The 21,661-nt window shown below is 34.7% G+C and overlaps 1 protein-coding gene across 4 annotated transcripts in view; it reads right to left on the bottom strand.

Annotated features, from left to right (window-relative positions):
* Positions 1-21,661, bottom strand: part of sdk1b (sidekick cell adhesion molecule 1b) — a 190,938-nt gene that overhangs the window by 79,206 nt on the left and 90,071 nt on the right. For 2 of the 4 annotated variants that reach the window (XM_026204260.1, XM_026204263.1), the window contains exon 7: positions 2,373-2,399. The exons of the other annotated variants lie outside the window; for them this stretch is intronic. In XM_026204260.1, coding sequence (XP_026060045.1) covers positions 2,373-2,399 — 27 coding nt within the window. The remainder of the gene's footprint in view (positions 1-2,372; positions 2,400-21,661) is intronic. 4 annotated transcript variants of the gene reach the window in all.

The following is a 21,661-nucleotide window of genomic DNA, read 5'->3' as shown; positions in this document are numbered from 1 at the left end:
TAACTAAATGGAAGATATGTGCATTATCTATGAAGTATGAACAACAACATATGGATCTTTTGGGTGTTAAATCATGCTAGAAATATGCTAGCAATGTGCTAAAATGTCCAAATGTTTTGTTAAAACATGCCAAAATCATGCTAAATCATGCTAGAAATGTGCTAAACATGTTAGCAACATGTTAAAACACGCTATAAACGTACCCGCAAGATGTTAAATCATACAATATGCTAAAACATGTTAACATCATGTTTAATCATGTTAGCAACCTTTAATTATCTGTCTTCTCCGAGTAGCTATACCTTCAAACTTGAATATTTTCAAGGTTATTTTAAACTATGACAATGCTTTGTCAAGCCATCACCAGTGTCATCAAACATGATCTGCCTAGCTATTAATATAAGCTAATATGCATTTATATGAGAAAAAAAAATTCAACCAGTCCGTGCTCTCTGGTTTCTGGGGTTAAAATGGCTGTGATCGATCGATAGGAACATTGTTCCAGAACAAACAAACAAGTGCACACGTCTAAATCAGACTGTGTGAAATGCAATATCATGCTGAACGGCAAACAATTAACATAAACACATTAAATATGATCCAACAGAAATAAAGAATCCCACTCTAGCTCACATCCCTCACCTCTGCTGACAGAATAATTGTGCGAGTCTATCTATTCTCATATTGTGCTTCGGGAAATGCTGATTATAGCTGCGTGTTATTTTTCAGAGTGAGCTCAGAAGTACAGTAGCCTGAAGAATGCCGCAAATGAAAAGGAGGATTTGCACTGAGGGGAAAAGACAGTGTGTCGTGCTTCTGAGGTAATGTTGCTGTCAGCAACTTATACAGCCTCATGCACTCAAGTCAGAATGGTGTTTGACATGGTGTTGACACGGTGTTGTCTTCCACGGGTTGGTTTTCATCAGGCGCAGAGATTAGCTGCCTTGAGCATATCGAGATGGCTGTAGAACACAGCTACAGGGACAAACAGAGTCCACACACGAGGATAGGGGTCATTCAGTGAGATTGGATGTAATAATCTTAATCCAGTGTCTGTCTACATGAGTAGTGAGTGAGATTACGACATGTGGAGATATTAAATTTGTCTCTGAGGAGAATCCATTATCTTAAGCCTCTAACAAATCCATCTAAACACACAGTACAAGAGAGATTACACACACACAAGCACACACACACAGAGGGGAAGACAGCATGGGTGAGAGCAGACAAGAAAGAGAGAGCACGGAAAAGACTCTCAGCTGTGATTGGTCAATGTGTGTGCACATATTAATCAGTGTGAAACGACACATCATGCTGTGTGTGTGGGTTTAGCTTTAGGATATCCATTTTAAGGGCTGTAAAATCATTTCAAATGATCAGACAAAAACTTGGGTATGCATGGACATGTTATGTACAGAAAGCAAAATAATTGGAGAATAATAAGGAGATCCAATAAAGATAAACAACAGTAGTTGCTAATTTTGGAATGAAATACACTTAATACTACATATTACTAAAAATAAAAATAAAAAATCATGTGAAAAGACTACATTTCTTGTAATAGTATGCTTCACTGCAATCATAATATTGGTACATTAATTTCATTAAAAAACTTACCTCTTGTTGGTCAAAATAAAATAAAATAGCTTTTAAATAATTTAAACAAAATCGGCATTAAGGAAATGAAAGTATTGTAAATATACAGTGCATTGATTTTGTGACAATAACTTAGTTAACAGTATATTAATTATAAGTCTGCAACTAAAAAATATTTTGATAATTAATCTGTAGATAGTTTATTTGGTTAATTGATTAAATAGATTAAAACATTATATGTAAAAAAAAATAATAATAATATTTTTATTTACTCATCTTAACATATTACATTTATACTGCATCACTAAATACCAGTTACAGTTACTCCTCTGATAAAAGTACAATTACTTTTGTCACATTTAATGTCTAACTAGGAGTATTGTAGTAAAAATTTATATTTTTGTTTTCCTGTTTCCTATATTATGTGCTCAGTTTATTTGTCTTTAAGTGAACTGCAGTATTTGCGCTGGCTTACACTGTTTCTCCTTAAACTAAGACCTATTATTGCTTCTGTTCTCATAATTTTCTCCTTCTAACCCTTTTCAGAATGCTACCCGCAGCCTATAAATCTGAACATAGCCCATGTCTCATCTTCTGGGCAATCAGAAAGGGAAATGACAAGAGGAAGAATGTTCACTTCATAATTCAAAATCTCAAAGCAGATGATCATCTGATGTCATCAGAGAAAGGAGACAGGAGAAGAGGGCATGTGAATGAGAGAAAGCGAGAAGAAGAGTGAAGATTACAAGCTTTAAGAGTTCATTAGAGTGTCTTACCAAGGGAACCACGATTCCTCTTGTTTACTGCTCATCAGGTCACAGAGAGCAGAGAGAGAGAGAGAAAAAAAAGATATCAGGAAAAAACTAATTCCTTTCACCAAAATAACTCATATATATTCAAACTTTAAGCCCCCAAAAACATTAGCTCCACTGTTCTTGGCCCCTCTGTCACACCTGCCATGATTTTATCATCCTGCGACATGTAATTATGGGAATTTGCTGCCCCTTGACCTGCCCTTAATGGAAACACCACACTTATTGGCTTCCTATTTTCACTTAAACCTAGAAAATGAGGTGCAGACTGTACAAATGACAGTAAACACACAGAGAGATAAACAAAGAGATGCAGTTTGATCAGTATCACACAGAGAATGAGTTTCAGGGTTTATCAAAGGCAAATATAATCATTAGGTTAATCTCAGCTACATACAAATAAATAAAATAAATAAATAATATTGCTGTCAAATGATTAACCGCGATATTAGTGCTTATATTAGTGCTGTCAAACAATTAATCGTGATTAATCACATTAATTAATCACATGATTAATCACATCCTAAATAAAAAATTTTGTTTACACACACACACACATAAATACATGTAAATATTTTCAAAATAGGTAAATAATAAATATACACAGTACAGACATTATGTAAATAATAACATTTATTTTAGATGTGATTAATCGCAATTAATCGTTTGACAGCACTAAAACACACACACACATATATATATAATTTGAGTATAGGTGGATTAGCTTAGATCATTTGGAATTTGATGAAAAATAAGAAATATTAACTTTTGCTCTAGATATACCCTTGTTCGAAGGTTTAAACTAAACTCGTTAAGCTTTGCTAATTTAAACATTTAAGAGCCAATGGATGCAAAGCAGTGAGAAGATTTGTGCATGTGCTCATCCGAAGCGCGCAAACCCGCACGTCAGAACTGTTTATTATTTATATCTTTATTGAATTTATTTGTGATGTTGCTTGTAGTTGGACGGAATATTCTCTTTTTTTTATTTGAAAGTACAGTTTTCCCATAAACATAGCACATACCGAATTATACCGAAGCCATGACTCTAAAATCGTGAAACAAACCAAACCACCCCTAATATATATATATATATATATATATATATATATATATATATATATATATATATATATATAAAATAGTATTAAGATTTAAGTGAGCGTCTCTCCCTCTCACTGTCTCTGTTGCTCTTTGTCTCACACGACAACCTCAGCAACTGCTGTGCTTTAATTGGTTTTACATTAGACCGGTGTCAGTAGGAGCAGTCACACTGCCAAAATGCCTGACACTGCCAAAACTTAAGAAATAGCAGGTGAAACAGTACACATTATGAAATAATAAACATTCCAAACTAAACAAGCTGTGCTGCATTGTTTCCACATGATTTAATTACATGCATTTGTTTATACAGATTTGTATAAATCTTAACAGTAAGCTCTGGCTGTTTTTGTCTGGTAGTGCAGGGAGATGGCTTCACAGTATGTAAAGGGACGTAACTTTCCATCACATGCTTGAGGTATTCGGCCAATCACAATGCACTGGATAGCTGGCCAATCAGAGCAAACCTCACTTTTCAGAACGATGAGCTTTGTAAAAATATACACGTTTAAGAAGGTCGGGGTTTAGAGGAGAAACAATAATGTACATTATATGGAAAATAATGTTTTTTTTTTTTTAACCTTAAATCAAATAAACACATTTCATTACACCAAATACATAAAATAATATTATTTTTAGCAACATCATATGACCACTTTACTGATTATTTTAGCACATATTTAGTACAAACAAACTTCTTGACTATAATACATACATACATATTTTTATGTTTCTGCAAAATGCAGAATGCAGAATGCAGCTGTTTGGAAACATAAAAGTGTTACATTTCACCTCCGAATGACTTTTCAAACTGGAAACTGGTTCTCTTTATTATGGGAAACATTATTCCCAGCAGTCCACTATTTAACACTGCACATTTTTGTCGAGTGAATGAAGTCATTCAAATATTCAGCACATGCAAAAATGTGCACACTGTGTTTGTGATTATACACACACAATCAATTTCTGTGCTCCAAATGGTTATTCATTAGAAGAGTGTCGTAGGAGGAATGCGAACCAAAATCTGTGACATTGCCAGCTAAGATTAATCGCAAAGGCAATTTATCAGCCAATTATGCAATCCAAGACAACAGATTTTGCCTTACGACGAAATAAATATTTTACAACCTGCAAATTTTGTCTCGGGCAATGGAATAGTGTGAAAAATTGAACTCCGCTTTAAGCAAAAGTTTGCTCTCATTAATGCACAGGAGGAACAACTGAGACATTAAAGAAATCTCATTTGCGATATTCCTCTCGCTTCTTCTCCCACCCCTTTTCTCCTGAAAACTTTACAAACACGAACAAGGGCGAAGCACAAAGTGAGTGATGAAGTTTCAGGGAGGATGATGATGCGCCAGGGCAAATGAAGAGCAGAGGAGAGCGGGGAGAGAAGAAAGGACACGAGAAACAGCGGATGAAAGGAAAAGAACAGGATGAGCATGAGGGAGGAAGTGAGAATGAGAGACAAGTCATGAAAGATTTACATCATCGGGAACTGACAGAGGAACCCCAGCAGCATCAGATACATGAGAGAGAGAGAGAGAGAGAGCTGATCATTCAAAAACAAGCCCATGTTCATGCATGAGCAGAAGCCGCACACATGCATGTGATGACATATAATATTTGGATTGGCATGTTATTCTGATCATCTGCCACTCTTAATCTCTAGATCTCTAATTGAACAGGAGATGACAAGACACCAGGAAATAAACAGATGAACCCCAGAAGTCTCTCTCTTCTTCTTTCAGTGTCTCTTTCCATTCCTCCCTCCTTCATTTGTTGGAGTCAAAGAACTCAAACATCACTTCATGAATATCTAAAGGAATATGGAGCAGCAAGGGTAAACATGTTTATCTCGTCATTCAGAATGGAATGTTTAAAACATCATTGTCTGATAATAGTTAAAAAATCATTCCAAACCTGACTTTGCTTTTGAAACACATGAACAAGTTATGCGTTTTACTGTTTTTGTCCATACCATGAAAGTTTAATGTTGTTTTGACCTCAACATTCTTCAAATATCTTCTTTTGTGTTCAGCAGAAGACAAATATAAGGTTTGGAACTCTAGTTCCAATCAAGATTTGATTATTGTCTCTGATTTCAACCTCACAGAATGTTTTGAATTCTGACTATAACTAACTAGTTTTTATTGTAATTATTATTTCGGGGGTTGGGGGGAGGGGTCATTTTAATAATTTAACTAAAAAAAAAAAACTTATTTAATGGATCAACTCCAAACTGGAACCTACACTATCAAACATCTGGGGTACTGTATGTATTTTGAAATATAAAAAAATTTATAAAAAAATTATAATAATAATGATAAATCACTAAAATATGTTCGAATTCAGCTCTGCTATCATAGGTATAAACATATTTTTTAAATGCATTAAAATAAAAAACCTATTTTTTATTCTAAATGTGAATTATTTCACAATATTACTACTTCTTAATGTATTTTTGATAATATAAAGGCAGCCTTTGGGGGACATAAGAGACTTTCAAAGAGATTTAAAAATCTTACCGACCCAACATTTTTCAAGTTACAAACCCAGATATTTTACCACTAGGCTTCACCAAAAAAGTACACATCATGTGGGATTACAACGATACATTCCTACAACACTTCAATTACAACACTACAACACTTCATCTGGAACATTCTTTGAAAACACACAGCTTTAACAACTTTTATAGCGGTCATGATGTACTGCTTTCTGTTCGATTGACTTAAGTATTGAGAAAGAGAATGATTCTGCGATTGCGCTGTGAAAGACGCATGCAAGACAGAGATAAAGAGAGAGAAACTAGGACAAAACAGAAATTGCAAAGAGATCTCTTTCCTTTCTCTTTTGCACACCAGCACCTATTGACCCTCTCCAGTTCCAGTGTCAATCACCTTAATGAACAAGAAAGCGAGGTAAAAAGAGGCCAAGTGAGAAAGAGCGGGCTGTCCACTCCCTAGGTGTAATTCCTGGCAATTTTTCCACTTACCCTCAACGGACCAAATAGCAGAGCCGCCTTTCGCTTTTGTCAGGTAATTCACACACTTAGAGTCAATCCAGTTTATTCTTCCAGGCCGCAGCAGGCAAGGGTGAGAAAAATAAGTCTAAAAGCCAGAGACTTATTTTTGTAGTCTTCCTGGTGTCTGGATGAATTCATAAGAGCTGGATCTCAGCAGTTCCCTTGAGAGTGCTAACAGACTTAGCTATTAATATACTTTCAGGGCTCATTTTAATCGAATGTATCTTCCTGTTCTGCCGGCAGAGATCTTTTGATCATGCCAAGAATGCAGGAGGAACGGCGCTTAATTAAGAAGTACGACCCAAAAGAACTTCACAGATCACCTTTGAACACTGTCAGTGAATGGCAAATTGCTCGATCAGAAAAACTTGAAACATCTTCACCTAGAACTTTCGGTCCTTTCGTTTTAGTTTCAGCTTGAGTGCCTACTGTAAAAAAGGATGACTATCTACTTTAGCTTTGAGTTTTGCAACCATTTTGTGCAATGAGCCTCATTCAAATAGCTCGAGAAACTATTGCATTTTTCGTAGAAACACAAAATCAGAATAAAGTTTTAGTTTTACAAATGACTCGCACTGAAATTCGTTGGGCTTGTTTTTGTCAGGGTTCTGTCACTTTGGTCTAGTTTATTCATGGTTTTGTGACAGAGCCCTGAAACTCTAACCATGTCATTGTTTTCATGTTTTTTTAGTTTCCTTGTTTCATTGGAGCGTGGCGTTCGGATCCCAGCACTCATGTCTTTTTGAGTTTCGGTTTGGTGTCCGGGTTCGGACACTCGCTCTCCATGTTCTGTCTTGTTGTGGGAGCGTAAAGTCTCGAGTTCGCTCAGGGCGTGTGCTCTTCTGTCCATGTGTGTTGTGTCTTGTGTTGCATGCAGTTCATGTTCCTATCGGCTGTGTGCTGTTATGTCTTGTGCTGTGTAGCATGCAGCTTGTGTTTTTCATTGGCTGCGTGCTTTTATGTTGTCATGTCTTGTGTGAACACGAGGCTTATGAGTATTCTCATTAGCTGCGTGTTCATGTCTGGTTTTGTTCAAACAATTGTCTTGTGATTGTTTTGCTGGCCATGTGCTTGTGTTTTTGTTTCGTGAGAGCACATGGCTTTTGTCCTTGTATTCTGTTTGCAATGGACTCTCATATCTGTTGTCTTGACCCCGCCCATCTTGTTTCCTGATTATTGGTTCATTTGCCCCACTTGTTTTCCCTCGTTACCCTCCTCGTTGGGTCCCTATTCTCCTTGTGTTTGCAGTCCTGGGTGAGTTCGTCTTTGAACGTTGAGTGTGTGCCTTGTGCCAATGCCAATGCCAAAGCCATGCCTTGTTGCCAGTTGTGTTTTACCCCCACAGGGTAGTTTTTGTTTTATTTTATTAATAAAAGCACATATCCTGCACCAATCCTCGCTCCATCCCTGACAGTTTTTCATGAATGAGGCCAAAATGTCAGTAAATGTTGACTGAACAATTGCACAAAATAGACATTCTGTCATTGGCTTGTTTTATTTTCATCACAAAAACAGATTTTATGGACTGTTGTTTTCTATGATCTAAAAGGTATATCTTTTAACGTTATACATGTTTTTTACACAATCAGTGTAATTTACATTTTCACCATCATAAAAATTGTTTAAAAGCTATATAACCATAAGGAAAATACAAAATGTCTTATTTCTGACAGCTACTGACCAGAGATGGGGGACTCGAGTCATGTGACTTGATTTGAGTCAGACTTAAGTCACAAATTTTAGGACTTTAGACTTGATAGACAAATGTTCATAAAATACTTGACTTAACTTTGACTTGATATTCAAAACTTGAGACTTGACACGGACTTGAGTTAAATGACTTGAAATAATTTGTCTTTCATTCAATAAATATCTGTTTGTTTTTGAATGGACCGCAACCTTATCAGTTGATGCAGCAGGCAAGCTGAGATTTAGTGACTTTTCTGACCCCTTTAACAACGTTTTTCAAAAAAGTGCCTAGTGACCTCTTGCACAAACCTTATTTGGTTTCTAAGACTTGTCGGTACTACCGCATGAGCGCAAGGTTTTGTTTTTTCCAGCATTAACACAGCACTCTCTGCACCTGCTCTGTTTAGCGAGTGGCTGTAAAAAAAAAAAAAAAAAAAAAAAAAAAAAGATATTCTGTCAATTCGAAATTACATGCAAATGTAGCCCAAATCACAGCACAGCTACTGTCTATATCTTATGTGTATTTGATTTTATTAGACAACATTGTGATTATGAATCATATTTTTTTTTTTTTTTTTTTTGCAGATGAACATTTAACAGAGAGCTAGTAGTCTTAATGGGCTGCATTTCAGCCTCTATTTCATATTTATCCTGTTCTGAACAGAAAATGTACCAGAGAAAACTGTTTTATTGAGTATTTGGTTGTATTAAAATACGGTTTGTGAGCACTATTTTCACTAATTTCTTGCAAGTGCAATGCATTGTAAATGGTTATTCACTGTTTATAAGGAGATTTTTTTGTTTTTTTGGCAATAGCACTTAGTATATTCATGTATAATGTCTAATAATTGGTATTTAGTGTTAGACTTTGAGTGAAAAGCCTATGGATAGTTTATAGGGATGCATAAAAGAAAGAAAGAAATCATACAGAGTTGCGAACCCAACCAAGCATACACAAACAAACAAAACATTTACATTAAGCAGACGCTTTTATCCAAAGTGACTTTGAAATGAGAAAATGGAAGCAATCAAAAACAAAACAGAACCACTCAAACTTTTTAAGCACAACCATGCACATACAAATAAACAATACACTTTCACTCATACACAAGCACACACACACTCAAACACACACACACACACATTCACTCACAAATATTAATAAATCACACTCACTAAAATCACCTCTCTCTCTCTCTCTGTCACTCTCTCTCTTCTTCTCTCACGCACACACTTACAGATTAATAATGCACAATATAAATATGTGAAAGATTTGTGTGATTCAATTATTAATATTTTTTCTTCTCTAGTTATTCTTTTGTTAAAAAGGAAGGATCTGACTTAAGGATGTGTTCATGTGCCATAAAGGAGATGCCTGTTTGAAGAATGCCATTTGGTGCCATAAAAAACATTATACTTGAATTTTTTAATACTTTTCATAGTCTTCTGCAATGTTTTAGGCATATTTAAACTAGGGATGCACCGATCATGATTTTTCATGGCCGATTCCGATACCGATTTTTTACAAACAAACTGGCTGATTCCGATACCGATTTCCGATTTTTTTTACAACAACAAACAAGAAAGAAGGAAAGTGTGCATAAACAAGATGTTTATTTGGTATTTAATAGGCCAAACTGGCTTTTGGCTATTAAAAAAAAATAACTGCAAACATCTGAAATTAAAAGCTATATTACAGACATCAGCATTTAGCTTTTGTTTTTGAATTGGGTTGAAACTACAGAGAACTGGCCTTAAATTTAAAGATTAACTGTAACCATGTGAAATTAAAGGCAACAAGTGCATAGTTCTACAGTCCAAACAACACAATCAACAAACATTCAATAAGATGTTTCTTGATCAGCATTCAGTATTTTAGTTTTTAAATTTGGTTTTAAATAAAAAAAGATCTTTACCAGTGTCTTTATTTACAGACTAAATAAAAGTATGCTATATAAATAGATTATTCCAAAATGTTAAAATCAAATAATGTTGGTGCAAATAAAACAAAGATGCAAAGTGTTTTCATTCATCCAAAAAAAAAAAAAAAAATAGGGTAATGATTCACATCTATATTTTTTTCACTTGAGCCAATGAAAAATAAATAACTATTCTCTCAAGTAAAAAAAATATAGATGTGAATCATTACCCAAATTTTTTTTAATTGGATGAATGAAACACTTTTTCTCAGTGTGCTACAGCAGGTGATTTTTAAATCAAATTAAGTCGATGTAATTTTAAGGTAAAATAAAAATAATCAACTGTCGTTTACTTCTGGCTTTTCAAACGTGTATGCAAGTTCCACTTTACAAAAAAAAAAAAAAAAAAGTTTTTGACATGAACAGCTCGGATCGACAGAAATTTGTTCTGAGACCAAAAATAACATGTCTCTTCAGCCTGCACATTATTTTTTTACAGCCACTTGCTTAACAGAGCAGGTGCATATAGCTTTTATAGCATGTCTCGCCAGCCTGCACAGGGGGCGAGAGCGTAATCCTCCCTTATGATTCAGGTATGACACAACCGCTGTGTTGTCTGATCTGAGCAGCACATGATGGCCGACAAAGTTTTGTCACAGTTTAGTCCGTTTCGTTTCTCATCCAACACGTGAGAAGTTGATCTGAATATCTCTTCACGGTCTCCTCGTGTTCACTGTTCAGGGCTCGGACCGGTAACAGTAAGCTCGCGCAGCTTTAGTGCGCGCAGAAAAGGGACTCTTATTTGTTCGCCAGTACACCAACGGCTGATCGCTTCCTGCTGCTATCTGTGCCTCAGAGTCAGACATGTAGCTCTGCATTTCCAGTGCTGATCGGCTGCCCGTGTCCTGTGCACAGATTTCAAAATACTTCCACACAAATGACATAACGAACAATTACAATGTAGTCTGTGCACGCGGCCGCACTTCCGGAAAAATCGGCCTAAAGAAGACCAGAAACCGGCTGATTGCCGATCGCGTATTTTAAACAAAAACCTTCCGGTTCCGATTTATGGCCGGTCAACTGGTGCATCCCTAATTTAAACAGCTGTACCTAAATAGTGTTCATGCTTTTATGTTTGACTAATTTCAGTTACATTTACAGTACATTTTAGGCTATGCCGTTTTAATTTGTATTTATTTTTTCATTTTTATTGTATTAACAACTCTAGCTGTATGTGGACACATTTTGAGTGTAAATGCATATCACAATTATTATTATTATTATTATTATTATTATTTTTATAAAATTACCATAACTGTGTTAATGTTAATATATAAATTTAGTTAAATCATCAAACATTTGTATGAGTTGATAGTGGCTTGCTTGATCCAAGCTACGACTTAACTTGAATTGCTTGACTTAAAGTACTGACTTGACTTGATTTGACTTAATTCTCACAAAAAATGACTTGGACTTGCTTGAGACTTGAAGGTTAAGACTTGAGACTAACAGTACTTGTGACTTGCACATGTGTGACTTACTTCCACCTCTGCTATTGACAGTCACAGACGGTAAAGGGGGGAAATCTCTTATCTAAAAATGCTCTTGCACATTAGAAAAATTTCAAATTTAGTAACCTTAAGCCAAACGTTCATCCTAACCATACAGTATAGTAAGTAAATGTAGTTAATTAATATTACTGCACTTAAATGTATAATTATACTGTAACAAGGACACCTTTGAATAAAGTGTAACCCAAAATAAAATCTAATTTAAAATATTAATAATGCTATATAAATAATACTGAAATAAGACTTAGTAAAACTTTAGTTAAAAAAAAGTCAATTTCATGCAGCATGTTTGCTTTCATTGAGGACAGAATAATTACTTGACACATCTATTTAGGACACAGAGTCAGTTTTTTCAAGGCAAGTACTCTACAATCCATCACAAAAAGGCTCTAAAGCACAAGCAGGTCTTGAATCACAACCACTATACACTCCATGGTTCTGGATTGGTATGGACATGATTTCAGGCCTATGTGTCTGTGTGTGATCTGGTTAGCTGTCTTTGGAGAACAGTTTGGTGAAAGAACAGTTAGCAATATGATTTAACCCTGCATCTGAATCCAGAGTTTCATCACAGGTAAGATGAGATTTTTCTTCAGGTCACTAATGCATAAATACATTAATGTATAATAGCTCATTTAACATAAAGGTGTTTTTAAGTAAACCAGCTCTCCACACACAATATCTGAAACTTATACAGTATGAGCAGCACTTCCATATCTGACCTCTTAACGTGCATGTTAAGTGACGTGTAACGGCATTAATTAATTAAAATTGTCAAACTCATCCAGCCACAGCGGACCAAATTAAAGAGGTGAGTCTCTGAGGGCTCTCAACATGACTGAGTGATACCACAGATCTACCTTCAGCTACTGCACGTGTTCAGTCAAACTCATTACTGCTGTATATCCATGAAGGTTAGAGTGTGATCTGAGATCTGAAGATATCTCAGTATCTCCGAGCTGTTTAAAGTTGTGCGGTTAAACTCGGGTAATTGGGTCATGAGGTCTGTTACTCACAGTCATGCCAAGTGAGTAAACAACAGTTGAGAGCTTTTAAAGTTAGAAACAACAGCAGGCGATTTAAGAGCCATGCTCATTTGTGGATTCATTTAATCGGTCGCTCATTTATTTATTCACTTAAACATTTTGTTCCCTTATTTACAGTGAATCACTTACTCTCTTGCTTCTCACTTAAATTCAACTGCTTTTTCAGGGAAAAAGTTCACCCAGAGATGAAAGTTCTGCCATCATCTACTCACCCTCAACTTGTTACAAACCAGAACGAGTTCTCTCAGCTTTTGAAGAATGTTGTTAACCAAACGGATGATGGTAGCCATTGACTTCCATTGTATTTTTTCTCCATATTTTGTAATTCAGTGGATACTGTCATCTGTTTGGTTGTCAACATTCTTCAAAATATCTTAATTTGGGTTCAGCAGAAGAAAAAAAACTCAGTTTCAGACTTTTATAATGTTACAAAAAGATACTGTTTCAAATAAATGCTGTTCTTATGAACGGACTGGTCGAGCAGTGAGCCGATCGCAGAAGCGAGATAGATCTCCTCCATATTAGGCACTCTTTTTAAATTACAATGAATTCCAAAAAGTAAATACTTCAAAAGCAGCTCTATGCAATGCATCCACCAGCTGCGCGCAAAGGCAGAGTATCAGTGCTGCGTTTGCGTCATAATGTAAAGGGATAAACTGCGCTTGAATCCATTCAGAAGTCACTTCATCCATTCAGAGGTGACACAAATTTATTGTTATAGTCGTGTGATATATGAAACCATTAAAGGATCTGTAGTGATGCTGCCAGAAAACAGCCACTGCATGAAACTGCATGAAGAGGTAAACTGGAAAAATTCAATACATACAGTAGGCTCGTCAATTCCATAGTAATAACTTCTTGTAACCACTATATTACTAATAGGCCTAATTATAAGCAAGAACTTTTCTCTTTAGATATTTACTTGCAATTAATAAATAAAATAAAAAAAGTAAAATGTTGATTCAGCAGAGCCCGATTGAAGATAAATATCTGTGTCCTATGTAAATTAGGTGTGTATTATTTAGAAATAATAAAAGTTATTTTTTAAAGGGATAGTTCATTTGCTCAACATCATGTCATTCCAAGCCTGTATGAATTTATTTTTACTGTGGAACACAAAAAAGAGAAATTTGAGAAATTCAAGACATTTTTGTCCATACAGTAGAAATCAAGGGTATAAACAAAATGGTTTGGTAACATTCTACAAAATATCTTCTTTTGTGCTGCACAGAAGAAAGTAAGTCATTAGGTTTGCAAACACGTGAGGGTAAGGGAGGGATAACAGAATCTATTAGAAGTAGGCCTACATTTTTTTGCATTCTAGCTCAAAATAATTGCTTTACTGTCAAGTGCATTTCTGTCCGACAAAAATGCATTTGCTTTGAATTCAGTATCTATCACTGTTTGTTTCTTTCCTGTTTTATTCATTCATTTACTCCATTTGAAGGCCTTAAAACCCAGTAAAACATTCATGAGGAAACTTGTGGGCTGGACAAGTCCAGGGCCAAATTTTAACCCCAGTCCAGCCTTGCCTACATGCTGCAAAATCCTCTTGCAGGAAGTATAATTCCCTTCCTAAATAATACAAGCAATGTATAAAATCATCAAATAAAACATTAAGTTCAGATGAACTTTAAATAACAAAGTAAAACATTAATTTCAGATGTATCTGTGAAGCACTTTTCAAAATGAATACAGTTCCAAAGAAATATTGAAATTATGTAGAACTGTAATAATGAGTCGACAGATTATATATATATATATATATATATATATATATATATATATATATATATATATATATACATATATATATATATATATATATATATATATATATATATAGGCAGAGTTTCACTTTTGTGCATGGGGGGGCACCTACCAGCAGATGCGGTGTAGCAGTCGATTCTGTTCCCCTCGGAATGTCTGTTTCCCTTTACGCAAACATACTACAATTGTTGTGTAGTTGGCGAGTTACTATACGTACGATCAGAACTAACGTGCGCAAGAAGCGTGACTGGATGTACGGCAAGTCGAATAGTTCAAAATACCGTCCTAAATCTTAAACTTGAAAATAAATTTAAGACGAGAGGTTTTTCAACTTGAAATGTAAAAACATAAGACAAAAATAACGGAACAGCTGCAAGATGAATAATTTAAAAAAAAGAACATAAACGGGAGTGTGAGAATCATTTTACTATGCTGCAGTGTAGCAAGAAATTTGTCCCTTTTTGCTTTCCTTACATCCAGGTGTGTTTGATGCATTTGCATGCGGTGCATTTGCATGTTGCCAAATCCGTGGAATTTAGGCTACTTTGGGAAAATGTTTGATTAACTATTTGGTTGGGTTTATTACACAGACCTGGCAACCCGAGGGGAAACAGACATTCAGAGGGGAACTCTTAACTTACCGCGATACTTTGAAGTCCACCAAAATAAGCTTTTTTAATATAGTAATTAAAAATAATTAATTCTAAACTTACTCATTGTATACACAAAAATTATAAGATAGGACAAATAAAATTAGAAAATATGAATTCTGTATTTATTTTTATTTTTCAAAGCACAAGACAGGCATTAATTGGCTCTGGTCTGGCCCCCCTTAGCCCCCTCCCCAAACTCCGCCCATGATATATATATATATATATATATATATATATATATATATATATATATATATATATATATATATATATATATATATATATATATATATATATATATAAATAATATTATTTTTTTTTAGGTGGGACGGGGAGTTGGTGGGCCACTGGGTAAACCACTTTAGGACCACACAACTGGAATGAAGGATGATGTGACACTGAAGACTGTAGTAATGGCTGCTAAAAACATTAAAAACTGGCCCCAGACTTTTGAACAGTAGTGTATGTGTCCTTATGTAGACCGCTGAATGTGGATTACAGAGGCTCAGGATGCTGCCGCTATGAAGCACACTGACAAACACGAATTAATCCAGTTTACTGTCTAGCTGCAGGAGTGACTCAGAGGCAGCTTGACTCAGGGACACGTCAAATTAGACACATTTAAATAAAAGCATTCTAGTGCAATTCCACATCACGAAGCGAGGACGAGAAAATACAAACACTCTCATGCACACACATATTGAAGACCTTTACGGTTTAGGCCCAATGGAGTTTAATATGGGAGATAAATTGCCTCAGACTTGACACTCAATGCGAGGTAAGAATAAATCCTGATAACAGTTTAAAGTTAATTTTATCAACTTTTAGGCGTAGGCTATGCTAGCACACAGATGGCATCAAAGCTAAAGGCATAGACTAAAAGCCACAAAAGTCCAATTTGAAATTCCATGGGGTCTTTAAAAGCCTTCCTAAAGCAAGAAAAAAAACTTTCTCTCCCACGTATAACTGCGGTATACCTCATTTTTTGTAGTCACTTGTTGTTTAACAGACACTTTTTTATAGAACAGTTCAGACTAACTGCATGAGTTGCCCTGGAGCAATGGAATTAAATGATTCAAATGCACAACATTAACAGAAAAGGATTGTGAGTATCAGTAGGTTTCTTTGAAATCCATTCTGCAGACTTTATGTCAGAAGTCCAGATTATGTCATGAAGAAGATGCTGAACACAACACATGCTTATATAACACTGTGGTAGGGTATAAGTGTATTTTTAAAGGGAAAATCTAATGGAAAATAGGAGTTCTCTTGCACTTTGGAAATAAAAAAAGATGTGTACTTCACCAGAAAGAAAAGGTTAGCCAAATAAAATCCATAAAAACAAAGGTATGACTGTTTATAGTGCACTGAGTAACATTGAGAGTATCAGAAAAGTAAAATTCTACTAAAGTGTGCAGTACATTTTATCAAAAAAGTTTAGCACTGCACAATGAGTAAATGAGTGAAAAATTTCTAAATGTAGTCAAATAAATTTAAACTTACATTTTTAAAATTATTATTACTAAGCTAAAATAAACTTAAATCACTGCAAATTGAATTAAACCTGAAATAAAATCAAAAATATAAATATAAGATGACAAATTAATTTTATATAATATTAATTGTAATGAATTAATATTAGAAATGTTGCCCTGGTAATTACTATATTAAAATAAAATAAAATAAAATAAAATAAAATAAAAGTTTAAAAGAAGTTTAAGTACTATGATTACTACAAAAAAAACTTAAATTATTATTATTTTTTTAATAGTTTTATAAATTATAGCTAAATGGAAATCTACACAAACATGTAGATTCACATAACATAATAAAATCACATAAAACATTTATTAAACTGAAAATATAAAAAATACATTTAGATTATACCAAACAGATATGTATGAATTGTCATACGTGCACAAACTGAAAGTCACCACTTATAAGCTATTACTAAATGTTGTAGAAACGTAATTTTCTGTAAAGCTGCTTTGTAACGAATTGTATTGTAAAAAGCGCTATACAAATAAACTTGAATTGAATTGAATATGTGTGATATGTATGGATTTATGCTTGTTAAAGCATTATTATAGTGATTTTGCATAATCATTGCTTAATGATAATTGAAGCACTGTGCTTAGAAAGATGCTAAAATCAAACTGTTCTGCAATCTTTCTTGAGTTGAGCGCTATGTGTGAGGCATGAAGAGCCGCTGTTTTTGTATAGCATCCAAAATCAGTCACATATCAGGTTCCTTTTCAGTTCCCTTTGAAAGCAGTTGCCTATGTAGACAGCACACAGCAAAGCAGCTGAGTAGATTTACAGAAGAGCTAGTATGTCTACAGTGGAAATGATAACAATTGTATCACTCAGGCCCAAAAACACACACTTACAACCTCCACAATATAAACAGAGACCCAAGCATCTTTAGTGGACCGTACAGAGGGAGGAAGAGACCTTTCAGTAAACTACTCAGACATTAATGAGTCGGTCTCTCTCTCTCCCCCGTCTCTCGTTCTTTCTTTATCTCTAATGATTTGGTTAATTCTCTTGAAGGAGACTTTGGCTCATGTTGTGCGAGTCGGCTGCCATTGCGAGATAAAATTTCGGCCTGCGTGTTCTAACTGGCAAAGACAAGACCCCGCAGAGGTCACACACAAACAGACGGACGGACACACACACACCAAATCAACACAGCCTTGTGCCTGTTATTGAAAAAACCTTCCTGTTGAAACGAGGTGAGTAAATGTCTTCAAGGATGGAGTTTATTACATGACAACACATGTAGACAAGGAGGAGAGGAGAGGGAGGATGATGCAAAAATGAACACGCACACTAGCATCAATTCTCAAGGTGCTTGTGTAAGGATCGGCCTATTATAGCCTGTCAAATATACAAAATAATTAACAGCTCACTGGGGTGAAACAAGAATATGTCCAACTGCTAATTGCGTAACCTATGATTGGACATCGTGAGTGAACTAGAGATGAAGAAACATCCGCAACTCAGTACAGATACAGCACAAGCCAAAATATGTATAGCTGCTCAAAAAATATACAGTACTTTGAGTATAAAGCAATTTTATACTGTCAAAATCAAATAATTTAAATAGGAAATTAGTTTTGCTTAAAGGGGAAAATACAGTATTTTGCATCAGGTACAAATTGATTATTGAAATTCTGAAGTTTCTTGGTTTGAAAGTGACTTTTGTGTGAGATGTGATTCATAAATCACTACACTAATGACAATAGACCTTTTTGCCAGCCGAATTTCACTGAAATATCAAAGTTTCTCCAAAATGTTGCTAATGTGACTCACATTGTCCATCAAGGGAAAAAATATACATTTACTCACCCTAATTTCATTCCAAACCATTGTTATTCATCAAATGAAAATGATTTGGTTCCAAAACAATATTGGATTGTATAGAGGGAAGAAACACACTGACTGGATGTTTATATGATAATGTATTGTTAAAGATACACAAAACTGGAAAGCATTTTGTTGTAGTCAGTATTTCATCACTATATAAATTCAGGAATTTTAAAAGGTGTGTATCTTTATCAAAGCATTTAGTAGAGTTGAATTTATACAGTATATAAACAGGATGTATATCCATCCTCTTATCCTACAAGGAATTGAAAACAAGGTTTTGAAAGCTGCATATCAATCTGAAATTTAATGAACCTTGTTATGGTTGGAAAACAAATAACAATCTTCAATAGACAAATTGGGAGGAAACTTTCCAGTGGTGAATGTTTTGAGGAGGGAGGATGTTAACAATTGACTGTGATAGACACTGACATACAGTAGATCTCCAGAAGAGAAACGACAGAATGTCTTTTAAACTTCACCTTCTAAAGCAACAGCAAAGTCAACTCCTTTTATTGAGAATATCCTGACAAACACTCGAAGGCAGGCAGACATAAAGATGCAATACGCTGAAATAGCTCACAAAATACTTGCAGGGAACCAACTATATATAACATTATTTGGGACCACTACTATTTGGGTGACACATGAAAATTGGTGCTTATATATTTAATGCATAAAATGCATTAAAGAATTAATATGAAAGCACTATTTAAAAATCCATATTGTGACATAAAACAGATTAAAAGATGTAAAAGACATTAAAAAAGCAAAATAATGTAATGCATAAAGGATGCATTTATATATATATTATATATTTCAAATTTTGCATTATTATAGGTCACTGATCTAATTTGGGACATTGACCATGTTTTAACACATATGCAAAGGTCAGATGTTTTAATGGATCATCAGGTTTGTCAGAAATTTGTAGAGTCCCTGATATTTTCTTCACAAAATGTTTAATTTCAGATCATTAGCAGCATAATAATTTGTCAATTTAAAAAGACTTTCAGTGACTTTCAGATCACACTGTGCTGTACATAACCAATTACATGATTAATTACATATACTCTATGGTTTTGATTGGGGAATCAGCTAAAATAAATAACATATCTGAGACGTGTTTATGTGCCCATATTTGATTTGAGCATCCATGCATGATCAGCAAACACATAAAGCTTCGCTGCCTGCTTCTGATGTTAGTATACGTCATCATAACACCTCCTGTTCCATAACACCATCATCACCCATCACTTACCATCACAGCAGGCCCGCGTTTTATCAAATCATCCCATTTGATTTGATTTGATGAAAACAGAAAAGCAGGGCTGTATAATACTTACACATTAATCAAAAATATATAAAAAAAGATCCTTTTAAAAACACTGAGGCTGAAGCAATAAATCAAACACCAGGTCCAGAGACGGTTGTAAATAACGGTTGGCCATAAATCTCGTCTAAAGATTAATGAGTATGTAATTTTCCAGATGTGTTAATCCTGATCTGGATATGTTTTAATCTTGAGGATTAGATGTTTAGGACAATAATAAACTCCAATGGATTACAGTCTTACAGTTAGTGGTGGCTTTTGAAAGGTTTTGCTGATTTAAGGATGAAATCTGCTATGTCCTCAGAGAAATAGCACTAACATAAATTCAGTCTGCCAATAAGGTAAGAAAAAATTAACTTAATTCAAAAAAAATGTTATTTTTTTTTTAAAGAAATTAATACTAGTTTTTTTTTAGCAATGACACTTTAAATTTATCAAAAGTGACAAATGTTATATATATGTATATATGTATAAATATATGTTAATTTCTATTTTAAATAAATGCTGTTCTTTTGAAGTTTCTATTCATCAAAGAATTCTATATTTAATTAAAAATTTCACAATACTACTGTTTTACCATTTTACCGTTTATTTTTTATCAAATAATTGCAGACTTTGTGAGCATAAGGGATTTTCTAAATCATTAAAACACTTTTCTGACACTAGTAAATTACTTTAGGTAATGAAAAGCTGAAACTGAAAAGTTATTTATTGTATTCACACAAAAACAATGACTCTCAAATTTAATGCAATTGTCACTTAAAAAACTGCTTTGTGCATGTGGCCATGTTGCGGTTACATTCAGAGAGAGGATGAAGGCCTTGAACAAAGAGAAGTGGCATCTCTAGAGATACAGAGAGGCAGGAGCAGAGATTCTGTGAGACAATTAAAAATGCATATGACACCAGGGACAAGTGTCTGATGAATTTAGTTTTAAACCGTGCATAATCAACATCTGGCACGCAGGCACTAACAAACAATGTAAACAGAAATAACAAGAGGCAAGAAAGAGACACAGACTGTCAAAATACTTCTAAATGTTCGTTCAAGTGGGCGCACGCATCATAGATAAGAATCTCATATTAGTGATTTAGCCGCCCACAGACCACCCAAATCCAGATCAACCTGCTGCTCAAAACAAAAACTACAGTTAGACACCTGCTCGTTCTGTAGGTGGCTCTTGCTCAGAATAAGCCACAGTATGAACCAGATTTTACGACTGTGACGTCCCTGGACTCTATCTGTGTGTTTTTCCAGAGAGTGTCATTCAGTGTTTGATGTAGATGGAGAAACTTTTGAAAAATGCTTAAATGGCAAGTTTTAAATGGCAAGTTATAAATTAAATCCAAATGGGACTTATACAAAAATTGAAGTACCGTATTTTTCGTATACGGAGTATAAGTCGCGTAAGTCCAAAAATACGTCATGATGAGGAAAAAACATATATAAGTCGCACTGGACTAAAAGTCGCATTTATTTAGACCCAAGAGTCAAGAGAAAACATTACCGTCTACAGCCACGAGAGGGCGCTCTATATTTTCAGTAGTGGGCTACAGGAGCACTGAGCTGCTTAGAGCGCCCTCTGGCGGCTGTAGACGGTAATGTTTTCTTTTGGTTCATTTCTCTTAGTTCATTTCTCTTGGTTCATGTCAAATTAATTTTGATAAATAAGTCGCACCTGAATATAAGTCGCAGGACCAGCCAAACTATGAAAAAAAGTGTGACTTATAGTCCGGAAAATACGGTAATTTGCACTCTTTATATGAGTTAATTA

This window comes from Carassius auratus, chromosome 26 (genome assembly GCF_003368295.1).
Source record: "Carassius auratus strain Wakin chromosome 26, ASM336829v1, whole genome shotgun sequence".
Taxonomy (NCBI): domain Eukaryota; kingdom Metazoa; phylum Chordata; class Actinopteri; order Cypriniformes; family Cyprinidae; genus Carassius; species Carassius auratus.
The sequence above is the reverse complement of the archived record's forward strand: the minus strand, read 5'-3'. Positions and strand labels throughout refer to the sequence as shown.